This window comes from Aedes aegypti, chromosome 3 (assembly GCF_002204515.2).
Source record: "Aedes aegypti strain LVP_AGWG chromosome 3, AaegL5.0 Primary Assembly, whole genome shotgun sequence".
Classification (NCBI taxonomy): Eukaryota; Metazoa; Arthropoda; class Insecta; order Diptera; family Culicidae; genus Aedes; species Aedes aegypti.
This window is the reverse complement of record NC_035109.1, coordinates 289,980,637-289,997,145: the sequence shown is the minus strand read 5'-3', so window position 1 is coordinate 289,997,145 and position 16,509 is coordinate 289,980,637. Positions and strand designations below refer to the sequence as shown.

General features: G+C 36.0%; 1 protein-coding gene across 2 annotated transcripts in view; it reads right to left on the bottom strand.

The window, feature by feature from the left end:
• Nucleotides 1–5,110: 5,110 nt before the first annotated feature.
• The window catches only part of LOC110678439, a 273,909-nt gene continuing 262,510 nt past the window's right edge, over nucleotides 5,111–16,509 (bottom strand). For both annotated transcript variants that reach the window (XM_021851329.1, XM_021851328.1), the window contains one exon: nucleotides 5,111–5,558. In XM_021851329.1, the coding sequence (XP_021707021.1) occupies nucleotides 5,349–5,558 (210 nt within the window). In that variant the 3' untranslated portion in view covers nucleotides 5,111–5,348. The remainder of the gene's footprint in view (nucleotides 5,559–16,509) is intronic.

Below are 16,509 nucleotides of genomic sequence, written 5' to 3'. Positions count from 1 at the left end.
TTGAAAGATCATCTCAGTATGATATAGACTTTGTTATCAAAAATAACAAATTATCCTTACGTCCCATCAAAATGCGGTCTTCAGCAAAGTTGTAGCTGAGAAGTTTTCACATGAGATAAATGTGTTCACTTTTCCATAAAATATTATGACGAAGAGATAGAAGGCTGAACACAAAAGATTGGCATTTTCCATAGTAATGTCCATATAAACTTCAAATGGCGTGTGCACAGTCAAATTTCTTCCGAATCACTTCAAATTTTGGGAGGATCATTTTCATCATAATTGACATCGTTTAAGCATAGGGGAGCAAAAACTTCAAAATTTGCATCAGTCTACTGTTCATGGCCGTTTTCGTAAGAAACTCAACTTAGAGTTTGTCCTTTGCACAGTTTCAAAGATTTTAGCTTAAAACAGTATCCGACTTCATTAGGTTAATGGTTTTATTTACTATCCGGCATTGAAGTCGGTCAAATTGGTAAAACCTAAGAAAACAGACTTAATATACGAAAAACTGCAAATAAAGTACAATTTGGACTATAATAAAGACATAGCACAGTTGACATCTGACATCATTTGACAAAACATAGAAATGAAATGGAAAACTCTATCCTCTCTGAACTTGATCGCGCAATATTACGCAAATTTAACGCAACTTTCATATCCGGTACTTTCCAGCACCCACGCAATGTCAAGAATCAAACAAATTGTAATCCAATGAATGTAACGTCCACTGAAGCTGACAGTAACAATGACCGATAAAATTATCTCCATCGAAATCAGATTTTTTTTACCGCCAAGCACCCCTTCCTCTCCTACCACCTAACATATAGTTTCCAGAGGCTATCCGAAGCTCACGCGTGTGGGTTTTTGTGTTTGCATATGCGAGATGAAGTTTTAATGCCTTTCTGAACGCGGTAAGTGGTAAAGCCTGTATTAATTTATCAGCAACCCATTGGATGTGTTTTTGATTTTTCGCGCTGTTTAATGACCGTTTTAATTTTTTTCTGTTTTTTTTCATGGGTTCATTTTTTTTCCTATTATTTGTCGTGACAATGCAATATGGATATCATGTGACTATTTACAAAACGATTATTACAAAAATATTTCCTTCTGCATCGTCAATTTTGATTTCTGTTTTTGTTTGTGTGGTTTGGTTTATGTTTGTCTTTCCTGTTTAATGTCATTTTGATTTTTACGCGAGATATTACCATCAAATATATATAAAAACAGTTTTTTTCCTCGCTAGCATCTACTGTACATCAACGTTCATATACCTTGTTTGTTTGATTTTCACATTTTAATCGAGAATGTTTGCATCCCAATAATCGATACCGATGCGAACGCGCTCATTTGGTTGATAATTCGTGCATGGATAATTGTGTCATCGTTTCGCAATGCATAAACCACTGCCCCTATATACACAGCACATATCTACACTACCCTTCGTAAGTACGGACACATAGCTATATCTTGAAATCTTTATTATTTGCAAAAGAAGCAGACTTCAGCAAGTTGTTCGGCAGGTCAGGGACATCTTGAAGGCAATCAGATTGCTTTGCACCTTTGGAAATATTTCCGCTAGATGACACTAGTGAGCATAAAAACTTGGGAATTTGCTTATTCTTCTTTTTGGAATTATATCCCTACTGGGACAGAACCTGGATCTCAGGTTAGTGTTCCAATTTTGTGCACTTCCACAGTTATTCAGATCTGGAAAACTTGAATGAGATGTGTTTCAGAGCTGTTTTTTTGAATATGAAGTAAATATGACCTGACTTTCTTGAATATTAATAACAACAATCAATCGAATATGATTCTGGAGCTCCCCTTCTGGTATAATGCTGTGTACTTATTTAGAATACCGTCAAACGGGGTAACTTGCAAAAAGGGTGAAACTTGCAACACTTCGACATGTAACCGAATTAACGTTTGGTTTAGCATAAAGTTTAATTATTTTTATTTATTTCGTCGTTTACTGACCTTAAGTATAAAACATAAGGGTTTGATGATTGTTTGGGTATTGTTTCTATTTTGATTGATTTGCTGGAGGTGGAAATCATATTACACGTTGGATTGTATGAAAATAATGCTGAAAATCGTTACTCGTGCTACACAAACGGCAGAATTATGTCATTCGAGGCATTTGCTAACAGATACAGTACTTAGTAGTGTATAAATTGACAATATAAAAGTTTGGATAATTTAGTGCTTAAACACTATACAAATTCAAAAACGTTTTTGTCTACCCTTGTGGGGTAACTTGCAACAGCAATTTTAAACTCAATTGTTCGATATTTCTTGCCGCATGTAATCAAAAACAATTGAAAGGCCAAAATTGAACATATATTTGTTCAATAACACTAATTGTTTTTCCTCAATCAAATCAATACATGTTTGGTACAACATATTATAAAATTTACATGCACGGTATTTTAATTAGAATTAATTTTACTCTCTTCATGAAAATGATAAAACAAATTGGAAATCGGTATTAAAATTAACTAGCAAATCTGTCATTAGGAATTTTCTGCATGAAATTCGGTGATAGTTATGTCAAAACACCAACAGATACCTTTAAACATATCAATATGTGATACGTCGCTTTGATTGAAATATGTATAAAAAATATGTTATGTGAAGTATAACTTAAAATACCATTATATTTCCAGAAAAGTTGCATTAAACGTTATAATGACTTTCCAATAACTGTAGAGACTTATGATATGCTAGAATTCCCCCGGGTAAACACCCCATATGGAGTTTTCAATCGGATTGGTTAAATACTCATAACACTGCGGAACACGTTTTTGTCTCTAGCATCAAAATACCTCTATTTACTCAATTAAGGGTTGCTGAATCCATTGCCGTTTACAGAAATATCATAGCACGTCTAGTTTTTGAGATATTAGTTGTTGAAAATGCAAAAATTGACTATTTCAGCTAACTTGCATGCAAGTTTGCCAGCTTGCAAGGCAATTTATTTGCTTAATTTGCCACAGAATTCAAACTTTATGTGTGTAACAATACTTATCATCAAAGTTTATAAAACTTTTGATGCGGAAAAGTTATTTTTTTATGCTTTAGAAAAGTATTGTATTTTGCCATACAAGAGAAACGAAGAATTTTGTCTGGAGACTGCAAGCATGTTGAAAAAATCGATTTAATCTTAATTTAATAGTGAAATTTCAACCAAAATATATCTAAAACGAAAGTTTAAGTCCTTTTTTGCGTGCTTGGTAGATAAGATCACAAAAAAGTTTGATAAAATATACTTCAAATTTGCGGTAAACATCAATAAAACCAATGTTTTATACAACTTTGGCGACCTGTAGCTAAAAATTGTGACGTGCTGGGAAATTTCTGAGAACGGCATCAGATTCAGTAACCCAAAATCTACTAGAGACACATAATTTGATCCTTGAGACACGCAAAAATGTCATTTTTGTTGCGCTGTGTAATTCAATCAAAAATAATTAGTTTACTAAGAGTAGGTTATTCGGTTTTTGAATATTGTCATACTTTTACTGTAGAGAATTATTGAATACTAGTGGGCCCGGCAAACTTCGTCTTGCCATCAAGTAGGCTGTTGAAAAACGCTATGAATGGTCCCATACAAAATGACAGTTCGGTTAACGCTCGTTTTTCTGACTTTCCCGGTGAATATCCTGGGATTCTTATACACACAAACAAGTCGGAACACTTGACGAACAAAACGGAAAAATAATCATTCAAATCGGTTGACCCGTTCGGAAGCCATTTCGTGACATACAAACACCATTCCATTTTTATTTATATAGATTCATAATAACACGATATTGGTTAAGTTTTTATAAGTGAGCTTTTGGTAGCTCTGTGTGTTGCATTTTACCCCACATCAGGGATAGCATGAAAAATATATATTTTTCGACTCTCATGATCCCAGAAAACCAAATGCTGATGAATTTAATACCGCGTGGTATTCTTTATGTGGCGATTAGGGTACCACATGGTTTTTGTCTCATCTGCATCCATAAATTTTTCCTCTACATAGCTTTGAACTTGAAAAGTGTTGCAAGTTACCCCGTTTGACGGTATCCAATTTTAAAACATTAGGACAAGGGTCGAATAAAATTATTACTAATATTAGACAAAAACCGTTGGAATTTTCTATTGCCACGATTAGAGTGTCCATCCCGGGACATCCCGGGATAAAAATCCCGGGATTCAAGAAATGTCGGGATTTCCCGTTTCCCGGGAAATAAGTTCTGACATCCCGGGAATCCCGGGATTCCCGAAATGATCATAAAATTTGATGAAAACTACTAAATTTTAACGCAAAATAATAATATTTATTCTTAAATTCAAACTTTATTCGAAAAAATAGAAAAGCATAGACCAAATAAGCAAACAAATATAAAATATGATTATCTGTTCAGTTGCAAAGGCTGTTTATGGCGTTCCCTACAATGCCTCGAATGATCTTAAAATAGTTCTTTTGTTCATCAAGACTTTTTTTAAGCAAACCGTTTTGAGATCACGACTTAATTGTTTAGCATACTTTTATTTATATTAAAGAGATTTTGAAAAAAAAAAAATTAATTTGAAATTAATTAGATAAGGTATGAGTTTACTTTAAGTTACTTCATCAGAATGAAAGAACAAATGCATGCAAAAAGTATAATATGTTTTTATCAACTTTTTATCTTAGTATATTACTTTTTTTTATTTCATTGTAGAATCATTGCATTGTTGAAATTTACTTCCATTTCAACAAAAACCAACTAGTTTTATTGAAAATTTGAAAAATCCCGGGATCCCGGGATTTCCCGAGGCAAGCATCAATGTTTGTCCCGAATCTCGAGACAAGTAAAATGGCCGGGAAATGGACACTCTAGCCACGATTAATGCGTTATGTATCTACTTTAAGTAAGGTTAAGTTGATTGAAAGTTTTTTTTGTTCTTATAAGCAGATGAAATCAACTGACCTGTAAAAATTCAGAACAGCTCCAGCAAATGATATGTAATATTTTGTTAACAAAACGTTTATAAAAACTTAATTTAGTTTTGAATAAAAAAAAACATATAGGTAGCATCATGAATGTATCTCAGTAATAATAACTTTTCAAGGTGATTCAATATTCAGTTTATATATTGTAATACTTTTTCAAGCTGGTCCGTACATTTGACCAGTAGTGTATATCTACTCGCAACAAACAATAATCATCCCCATCCATCGTGTGTGTCGTGTTCTTGTCGTGTGTTCCTAGCACCACCGATACTTTACACGTTTACGTATTTGTCATATGTTTGAGTTTCGCCCACGCGCGCGCCTTGGCTTTGGCTAGCATGGCACCGAAAGTTCCGCACTATCATCGGTTGAAGAGGAAATCGATGTACGTGTGTTGGGTTTTGTGGCCACCGGAAGTAGAGTCCGGCTCGTTCGCTGGCCAACACCGTCGGATCACCGCAAAGTGTGTGGTTTGGAATTGATTCGAGCGTTGGTCGCCCCTCTCGAGGGTCCCTGTCAGGCAGTAGCCCATGTTGTAGTCGGCCAGGGTGATGTTGGAGGACAGGTACAGCTGAAATTGGGAAAGGCGGAAAGAATGCACTTGATTAACTTTAGATTGGATTATGGTAACATGTTTAGTTAATTCATGAATAGCTTAACCATTGAAGAACTCGTATTGTGATTTTCTGGCATGTGAAACTACCACAGGACTGAAACGGCTGTCATCCACGAACAACTGGAGTGAAGCCAAAAATTTGGTGCTGAAGAAGGTGCTGATTTGACAGCTCGTCCAAAAATACTGTTTTAGGCACGAGACACACTAGTTTTGGAATGCGACATTCATATTTTACTTAACATTCTGGTAATAAGTGCGTAGTACTTCATCTAATTATCTGTAACTGCTAGATAATTTAACCACATTTTATTAGGCACAATAATAAACAATTACCAATAGTATAATTTTATTCTCATACGACATTTGTCGCTTCCGCGCGGGATTTGATGAGGGCAAAGCCTGAAATTTGTTTACTCAGCACTAGCGCCACACAGATGGTTGCGGCTTCAAGAACTAGCGCTACCTTCAGGGGGTTGGAAACTACACCCGAGCAGAAGAAAATTAGTGCAGAATATCAAACTAAGGAATTTAATACCAGATAACATTGCGAAAAACCTTTTTTTAACGCCAAAATACCACTTTTTACTTAATTCAGGGTTGCTGAATCCATAGCCACTTTCAAAAATATTATAACTCGACTAGTTATTGAGATATTGACTGTTGGAAATGCAAAGTTTAACTCTTTCGTCCAACTTGCATGCAAGTTTGTCAGCTTGTATAGCCATTTATTCGCCAAATTTGCCACAGAATTCAAACTTCATGTGTATAACCATTATTATCAACAAATATACTATTACTTTAAATGCTCAAAAGTTATTTAATGATGCTTTTGAAAAGTATTGTATTTTACCATATAAGAGAGACGAAGAATTGTGTATGAAGACTGCAAGCATGTTGTAAAAATCTATTTAATCTAAATGTAATCGTGTAATTTCGAACAAATAATATCTGAAATTAAGGTTAATTCCTCTACCGGCTTCTTTGTTTTTACCGCATAAAAAATCTAAATCGCGATAACTTTTTTTTTCTTAATATTTTTGCACCATTTTGTTCACAAGATATCAAAAAACTCTTCTATTTAATTTTACAAAAGCGTCTAGTTTTATTTCGTGCTCATTACTAACTGTACAAATGGAGTGAAAAATCTGTTACTATGGATACCGCAGCAAACCATGCTTACTGCGACTCATATTTGAAATTCAAATTTACATTACGTGCTATAATTTATTATGGTTAGTTGTAGTACTGCCTGAATATTATGGGATGGTAATATTTAAGAATCCTTGTCAATAATAATTATTGGTGATCTAGTTTTGAAGGTATTCCGATGTTGCTTCATTTAAAATGTCTTCGGTGGCCATTTTGTTTTCGCTCAATTTAATAAAAAAAAATGTGGACTGTATAATGCCAGGTAAGAAGGTGCTACTCTGAAAAAAAAAAATCATACAAATCGGTAAAGTATTCATAGAGATATCTGAAAATTAAGATAACAGTTTATTGAAGTTTTCAAGATCTTTATTCAGCCAGCGTGGTACCAGTAACCTAAATTGTGATTACTCAAAGACGGCTGCACCAAATTGCTTCATTTTTTCATCCACAGAAGAGTTTCGAGCAGAAAGTGTCATCCAACGCAGCAACCTCTTCGTTTCCAAGCTAGTCGTGTCCGCTTTCCTGTTCGGACAGCCATTCGCTCTGGATTTGCCCGGAATTTCTCGGGAAAAACGTTATCCAACGTTGAGAATTGGTTTCCCAAAAACGACTGTGTTGAAAATTGGAGTTTCGGTCATCAATTCAAGAAGTGTGGTTCCAAATTCACCTGTCGAACGTACCGTGAGAAGCACCATTCGCTTCTGCACAAATTTCCGCTCCATTACATACAGGACGGAAGATTGCTCTGGGCAAAGGTCTTCCGTGGGTAGTCGAAACTCCATTTGGTTGAGCGGTGTCTGGTCCCGCTTCTCGCTCGGCTACCTGCATTCTACGGTTCTGCTATCTTTCTACTGCCGAAGATTGACCGGAATCCGCTTTACGCAAATTGTGGAACATGGAAACCATTCCATTGTGTCCAGTTCGATTCACCGAAGAAAGCCGTTGTGAAGAGCTGTACACTGCAACGACGGCGCGTGATGCAACTGGACGATACGTCGTACGCCTGCCGCGAACTGATGAGACCCTAAAAAGCTTTTGGGAGCATCCAGATCATTAGCCGATCGTCGCTTTTTGATCCTGGAACGCCGACTTGAAAGTTATCCAGCAACCAAGGACTCATATAATCGGCTAATGGATGAGTATCTGCAACTCGGCCACATGGAGAAGGTGCAAAAGCCACTATTCCACACTGCTACATTCCTCACCACGTCGTTTTCAAGAAATCCAGCACGACCAGGAAGGTCCGGGTAGTCTTTGACGCGTCATGCAAGACCTAGTTCGGTTATTCTTTGAGCGACACGATTCTCGTTGGACAGGTTTTCCAGCAAGACCTCTACTCCATCTACCTGAGGTTCCGGACGCTAATTGTCGCTGTTGTAGCAGACGTCGAAAAGATGTACAGGCAAGTGTTGCACCATCCCTATGATCTTCCATTCCTCCGTATTCGTCATCGCAGCAGTCTGTCCGACCTATCATCCGAAGGCCGACAATCTTCGATTTAAGGTAGAAATATCTCTCCCTGCTGCCATTCTTACCAAACGCAAAGTGATGTCGTACATCGCTCAGATTTCCAAAACTTTGGGCTTGCTAGGTTCAGTTATCGCAAAGGCAAAACTGTTTATGCAGCGTCTGTGGGCGTTGAAGCAGGACGGTGTTTCCTGCGAGTGGGATTCTCCATTTCTAGATAAACTTCAACAAGAGTGGAAACAATCCCACACTACATTACATTACGCCGACCCGTCATCCGTTGCGTACGGTGCCTGTTGCTTTGTCCGCACAAATTCAGTGGAAGGAGTTCGCCTGTTGACGTCAAAGTCAAAGATAGCCTTACAGTCTACACACCATTCCATCGCCAGACTAGAACTCTGCGTCGCGCATTCGGCAACGCAACTCTTCAAGAAGGTTGAAGCATCGTTGAAAATCAACTCCATCGTCTGTTTTTGGTCGCACTCCAGTACCGTGCTACAGTGGCTGCGCTCATCACCAACCCGCTGGGAGACATTCGTCGCTAATCGGGTGTCTAAGTTCCAGAAAACTACGTGCATCAACCACTGGAGGCATATCGCTGCCTGCGACAATCCTGCTGATGACATTTCCCCTGATTTGTTCTCTCGATACTCCCGCTTCAACGAGTTACGCCGTGTGGTGGCATTCTACAGTCTTTAGCTGCATTGTTTAAGGCCCAGTCAGTGGAGGATCTGGAATCAACCGACAATTTGAAATTTATCGAATGAACATCTTTACCGAAATGAACTAATCACTACCACATGCGCAAGGGAATATTTCTCTACCGGAAAAAGTATTGTTATCCTCCACATGAGAAAATGCGATAATATTAGGCTGATACAAATATTAAATTTCTTTTATGTCCGAGACCACTTGGAAGGCACGAGGGGGGGGATAAAAATAAATAAGGAACAAATAAATAAAAATGAAAAAAAAGTTATTTTTCTGATTTTTTTATTTTCAATGACAGTTGTTAAATTGTTTTTGATCGTCTTCTGGTTTATTATTTTACTTGTTTTTTACTTTGTAAATTGAAAAAACCTAACTGATGTCAAAAATATGATGAATCTTTTTTTTTCTCCCCTTCAAAATTTTCGGATTTTTGAAGGGGGGGGGGTGACATAAAAGAAAAATAATATTTGTATCAGCCTTATGAATGTTTATCCACAATATTTAAAAATCTACCAGTACCACTTAGCTTTAAAAATAATAAACTTTTCGTTATTTATAACCCCTCTATATAGCAATCCAAGTCATCATGCATGACATGGTTTACCCACCGTCGGTCGCCCTAGTGTACTGAGTACACGCACTTTGCGAAAAGTCGAAAAACACGTTGAAAATCCGTTCAAATTGATCCGGGTGTTGGTCCTATTCCAAGATCTACTCTTCTTCTTGCTTGTAGAGAAGAAATTTTTCGAAAAAATCAACGAAAAGTATTCGAAAACATCGTGTTTTTAACCTAAGTTTTTAGGCGTGTTCTCAGTACACCAGTGCGACCGCTCGTGTAACTTTTTTTTACCAGGCCCGTCACACGAGCGGTCGCATCGTGTACTGAGTACACGCGGAGCAATTTTGATTGTACATCCAAAGCTAGGCAAGATAGAATATGGATGTCTTCGACAAATTTCTTCAGTCCAACGGTACCAATTTGTCAAGGGCAGAAAACACTTTGGAAACATCCTTATCTTCCTGTGGCCATCGGATTGTGCCTCGGGGGAACCGATGTAGTGGACATTTCGCAATGCAACATCTCGTACACAAATATCTCAGGATCTAGATTTTTTAGCAAGATGGTGTCTTCGACAAAGTTGTTCAGTAGGTCAAGGGCTAATATTTGATAGGCTGCTTGTTTAGAAATTCTGCCACCAGATGGTGCTAGTGAGCATTTAATTTTTCAAACACCGATATCTCAAGATCCTGATTACCTAGAAAGATGATGTCTTCGACAAAGTTGTTTAGTAGGTCAAGGACTAACATAAGATAAGCTACTTAACAAGAAAAACTGCCACAAGATGGCGCTAGTGAGCATGCAATATTTCAATCACGAATATCTCAGGATCCCGATTTTTTAGAAAGATGGTGTATTCAGCAAAATTGTTCAGTAGTTCAAAGGCTACCATGTGATGATCTTCTTGATTCGGAATTCTTTCAATAGATGGCGCTAGTGAGCATGATATTTTGCGAACACAGATATCTCAGGATCCTGGTTACCTATAAAGTTGACGTCTTCGACAAAAGTGTTGAATAGGTCAAGGTCTAGCATGTAATAAGCCACCCAACTTGAAATTCTACCAACAGATGGCGTATTTTGATCGCGAATATCTCAGGATAACGATATTTTAGCAAGATGGTGTTTTCGGTAAAGATGTTTAGCAGATTAAGGACTAAACGTGTGATGTGCCGTTTGATTCGGATTTCTTCCACAAAACGATGCTGAAGATGCAATTTTTCGAACGCAGATATATTTAGATCCTGATCGCTTAGAAAAATGATCCTGAGATATTTTCATTACTAATAAATATTAACCCTTCGGCAAGGTTGTTCTAAGATGAAGGCCTAAATGCAAGGAACCTCAAGTTTTAAAATTCTTTGAACTGGTGGCGCTATTAAGCACGCATATTTTGATTGCTAATATCTGAGGATCCCGATTACATCCAAATATAAACTTCTCGGCTCAAAAGTTCAGTAAGTCAAGTACAAACTTGTGATGGGCCACACTTGTTTGGGAATTCTTCCACTAGATGGTGCCACTGAGTATGCTAAATTTTCAACCCAAATATCTAGGATCGTGATTGCTTAATCATGAAAATGACGTCTTCAACTAAGTTGTTTATTCTGTCCAAGACTGATGCATGTTTACCATGTAATAAACCGTGTGATTCGAAAACGGTGCTCTTCAGCATGAAAATCCCATCAGAATATACTTCAGAATTTCATGGACAGTCAAATTTCCAGTCGATACTCAAAAGATCATCGACTCATGGAACAGATATTCTTTAGAAAGCTGTTAAAAGGGAGCATTATAGTAATTATGATTTTTTTGTTTTAAGTATGGTTTCATGAGTCAATATCGAACTATGGAACATCGACTAATACAGGTTTGACTATATTTAAAAATATGACAATCAAAATCATTGCAGCCTGCAGTTGGTCGCATATATACGAGTCGGTCGTTAAAAAAATGATCGATGGACACCTATGAGAGTGTGACGCCTTTTTGTCTGTGCTTAAATCAAAGAACTGTCAATGGTGGTTACATTTGAGCAATAGGCCTTTTCACGAGACGTCTCAAATCAGCTGATTCGGAAGGTCTTTGACAGTTCTTCTATACAAATGCCGAACGTGTCGGTGGTTCTAAAAGGTAAACAATAATACAAAATAATGATCAAATAATTATGAATGCGTAATCGGTTTTCTAGAAAACATCTATTCTGTGAATTCAACTGAATTTTCTGATAAAATTATCAATACCATACTGCAGTAGCACGTGATATTTTTCTGCTATCAAACAGTATATTTCAAGCACATTGATTGGTTTAAATAATGCGAATAATAGCCTTAAAACTGGTGCTAGACTTAGTACACGATGCTTTTCATTTTCACTTCCATTTGAAAAAAAAAAAATGAAAAGGCCTATCAAATATCTAATGAGCCTTTGTACGTGCCATAAATTCTTTTGTTCTCATGACTTTTACTGTGCGCCGTGTGTTGGTGCTGTCTCGCTCTCTTTCACGGGCAACTTGAAAACAGAGCGCACAGTAAAAGTCAAACGTTTTATAGCATGCATAGGCTCATGAGTTAAAAGAACAAAAGAATTTATGGCACGTACAGAGGCTCATGGGTGGCAGAAAGCTGTTGCACAAAACAAAGATGGATGTGTTAGTGCAAAGTGATATGAGAAACTCGGTCTCTCATAACGACTCACGGGATGGCACGCACACTACAACATTGTTCGAATCACCTCGAATGTGATAGATATTGCCTGTGTTGTTTACAAATCAATTCAAAGTGCTCTTTGTGCTAGTATAACCATATTATGTTTATACTAGCACAAAGAGCACTTTGAATTTATTTGTAAACAACCAGTAAGTGAAATTATCGGTCACGGCGATAATCATAAGCCTATCTCTCAAGCTGATTTTCCGGAGGAAAAAGACGTGCCATAATATCAAACCCGACCAGTACTGCGAGAGTGTGCTCTCACGAGATGTGCAGCAACGAATTTAGATTATCACCAGCAACGAGAAGTTTGCGTCCTACTTTTCTACTAAACATAAAAATAATATTGTTCAATTTGAATCTAGAATTTGAAGTAGAATGAACCCTATATGTTTAATTTTTTTTTGTGCTTATCTATTAATTTACTGGTAGCGAAATGTTTTAACATTTGACAAAACGTGTATTGATGAGCCCAAATGATCAGCATCATAAGATGTTCAGCAAATTAAATGATCACTGGCGCAGGATTACTCAAAATATAATTGCCAATAACATGTGTGCACTTTCTTTACCTAATAAATTTGATGAAGACGTCAAGTTTTAAAATAATCGGGAACTTGAGATTCTGTATTTGAAAAAAATAAACCAGGAGCTCTTTCTCTAGCCTGATGGAATTATTTGAAATCTAACGGCCCATTGCATTTTGAATTGAATGCGGAAGAATTTTGAGTAGGTATATTTGACACTTAACAAGTTGGTCCATGATATACAGAACAACTTCACCAAAGACACCATCTTTGTAATCTAATTTTATTTTCCTAACCAGGATCCTGAAATAATTCAATTCGAAAATTTCGTTTTGTGGAAGAATTCTGAATCAAATCAAACATATCACATGTTTAGTCCTTGACCTACTAAACATCTTTGCTGAAAAGACCATCTTGCTAAAATATGCTTCAGATATTCGCGATCAAAATACAGCATGATCACTAGTGCCATATGGTGGTAGAATTTCAAGCTGGATGGCATATTACATACTAGACCTTGACCTATTCAACACTTTTGTCGAAGACGTCAACTTTATAGGTAGCCTGGATCCTGAGATATCTGTGTTCGCAAAATATCATGCTCACTAGCGCCATCTATTGAAAGAATTCCGAATCTAGAAGATCATCACAAGCCCTTGAACTACTGAACAATTTTGCTGAAAGCACCATCTTTCTAAAAAATCGGGATCCTGAGATATTCGTGATTGAAATATTGCATGCTCACTAGCGCCATCTTGTGGCAGTTTTTCTTGTTAGGTAGCTTATCTTATGTTAGTCCTTGACCTACTAAACAACTTTGTCGAAGACATCATCTTTCTAAGTAATCAGGATCTTGAGATATCGGTGTTTGAAAAATTAAATGCTCACTAGCACCATCTGGTGGCAGAATTTCGAAACAAGCAGCCTATCAAATGTTAGTCCTTGACCTACTGAACAACTTTGCCGAAGACACCATCTTGCTAAAAAATCTTGATCCTGAGATATTTGTGTACGAGATGTTGCATTGCGAAATGTCCACTACATCGGTTCCCCCGGGGCACAATCCGATGGCCACAGGAAGATGAGGATGTTTCCAAAGTGTTTTCTGTCCACTGACCAATTGGTACCGTTGGACTGAAGAAATTTGTCGAAGACATCCACATTCTATCTTGCCTAGCTTTGGATGTACAATCAAAATTGCTCCGCGTGTACTCAGTACACGATGCGACCGCTGGTTTAACTTTTTTTTGAGCGACTGACGGAAGGTTTATCATATAACGAATGCACATATAGGATAATGCCACTTCATAATTGCATTACAAGGATTCAAATATCCCGTCAAAAATATTCAGTAAATAATTCAATTGCAAATTGCCAACGAATACAAAATTGATGCACGACCACCACAGTTCAATACCAACTTCCAGAGACAGAGAGATCTCGCTGTCCTCCGGGTATGAACTCCCATATTAGCAATATTATCACAAGGGAATAGATGTCAACAAAATATAAAAATATGTTTGCTAAAACCTGATAAGGAAGTGTTGTTATGTTCCATGGTTATTTGAAAATGATGAGTAAACTACCTATCTAACTGATGCTTTTCTGAAATAAATTTGACTGCTCCAATTGCAATGTTGAAATTATATGAAAATTCGCATGCCCACCCTAGCCGCTGAAGAAATGAACCGTTACTCTTTGAACGTGGCAAAGGATGGTATTAGCATGGATGGTGCGTGCGCTCGTAAGACATGCAGTTGTTTGCCCCAAGATTATTTGGTTTTCTAATATGAAAGCATACATTTTTTTATATACCAATGAATTGCTGAGAAAATTTGCAATCTATTGGTGCTAATTATAAGGCTAAAAAATAAAATTCATAGCATACTTTTTCAATTTCCATTTCATGCGCAAATGATTTCCGCTGCAACAGCAGCGGGCCGTGGGAAGTAGAAATACGAAAATTGCAAATTGTTCTGAACAAATCTTCCTAATTTTGTTGAATAAAATATATTGGGGGATTAGAGATTTCTAAATTATTAAATAATACGTCATAAGTCATTTTTAATTTCAGAGCGATCGGTTCTCAGCTTGCTCCTGGCGATCAACATGCTCGTGCTGTATGTATCAAGCGAGCGTGCTTGTGCGGAATGTACTAAGTATACGATGCAACTGATCTTGAATTAAATATTTCAAATTACAATTGGCATTGGAAATTCCAAGTAAATATTTGTCTCAAGGCTTTCTAAGTGGGATGCTCGAAATTCATTGAAAATATTCTAATTGTTTGTAGCTGAGAATTTTGGACAGACAATTTGAATGTGATTATTGGGAATTTGTTGAATATTTTCCAATTACTGGTAGACACTGAAAAAGACTGCAATATGAAAAGATGATTGCTTAAAAAGTCTTTGATAAAGTATACAATATTTTGAAATACATCGAGTTGAAAACAAACAAAGCTATGACAAAAACACTATTTGTATGACATGTAGGTTTCTCAAAATAAATCCTAACAATATTTGAGATTTTTATGGAATAATTTGAATATTTCCGAAAACCTGATGACAAATGGGCATTCCAGACAAATATTTGAATGAGATGAGGAGCTTAACCAAAATTTTGATTAATACATTACATTCAAATGAAATAAGGGTTTCTAAAAATGCTCTCTCGAAACATTCGCATATTTTCGAATACCTGGGCATTTCAAAAGATTCCGACAACATTTTATTAATGAGATTAGGGTATAAGATTTTTTTTTTTAATAATAGAAGTTGCTGAGTATTTTTTCAGCAACTTAGAAATACTTGTGTTTTGTGGAATTCTTTAAATTATTTTGAATATTTGATGGCGATTGAGAATTTCTGACTTATATTTGAATGAGATTAGAATATTAGAAAATTTCCGAAAAAATAGAGTTTCTCGTCAGTGATATTTGCATAAGAGGAATGTTTTAAAAGAAATTCTGAAGTATGTATGATTGAGATAAGTATTTTTTAATGCAATTTTAAATAAGACGTCTCAATATTATATGGATAAAATTAAATAAATTATTTAAACAATATATGCTCCTTTTTAAAAAATTACCACTGAATGTTTGACTGAGATGAGAATATTTTAAATGATTCCGGAATAATTCAGTTATTTATGAAAATTTTGAATATTTCTGAATATTCGATGTTATTTAAGAACTTCTGCCAAATATTTTAATGCGATGAGGATTTTGAAAAATTTAAGTACAACAAAATATTTAAATGAAATGAGTTTCTCGTGAATAATATGCATATATGGTTTCTGAATGAAATTTTGATAAATGTATGAATAAGATGAGTATTTTTATTTCACTTCAATATTTAAAATATTATGGAGTTCTTTGGAAAAAAATCCGAATTATCGATGGAAATATAAAATTTCTGACAAATATTTTAATGAGATGAGGATTTTTACGAAAATTCTGAGAAATATAAGAATGCGATAAGTATCTCGTAAACAACATTCGAATAAGACTGAATTTCTAAAATAAATACGGTATCTTGCATGAATGATACGAGTGTTTTCTAAATAACTCTCGACTATTTGAATGATCTCTGGAATCTTCCGCATATTTTCGAATATCTGCGAATTTCAAAGATTCTGCCAACTTTTTCAATAAGATAAGAATATAATAAAATTTCTGAATAATAGGAGATAAACATCTCGAAAGTAATATTTGCATATAAAGAAGTGTTTCAAAAGAAATTCTGACGAGAATGGGATAGATATTTTCTCAATATAATTTC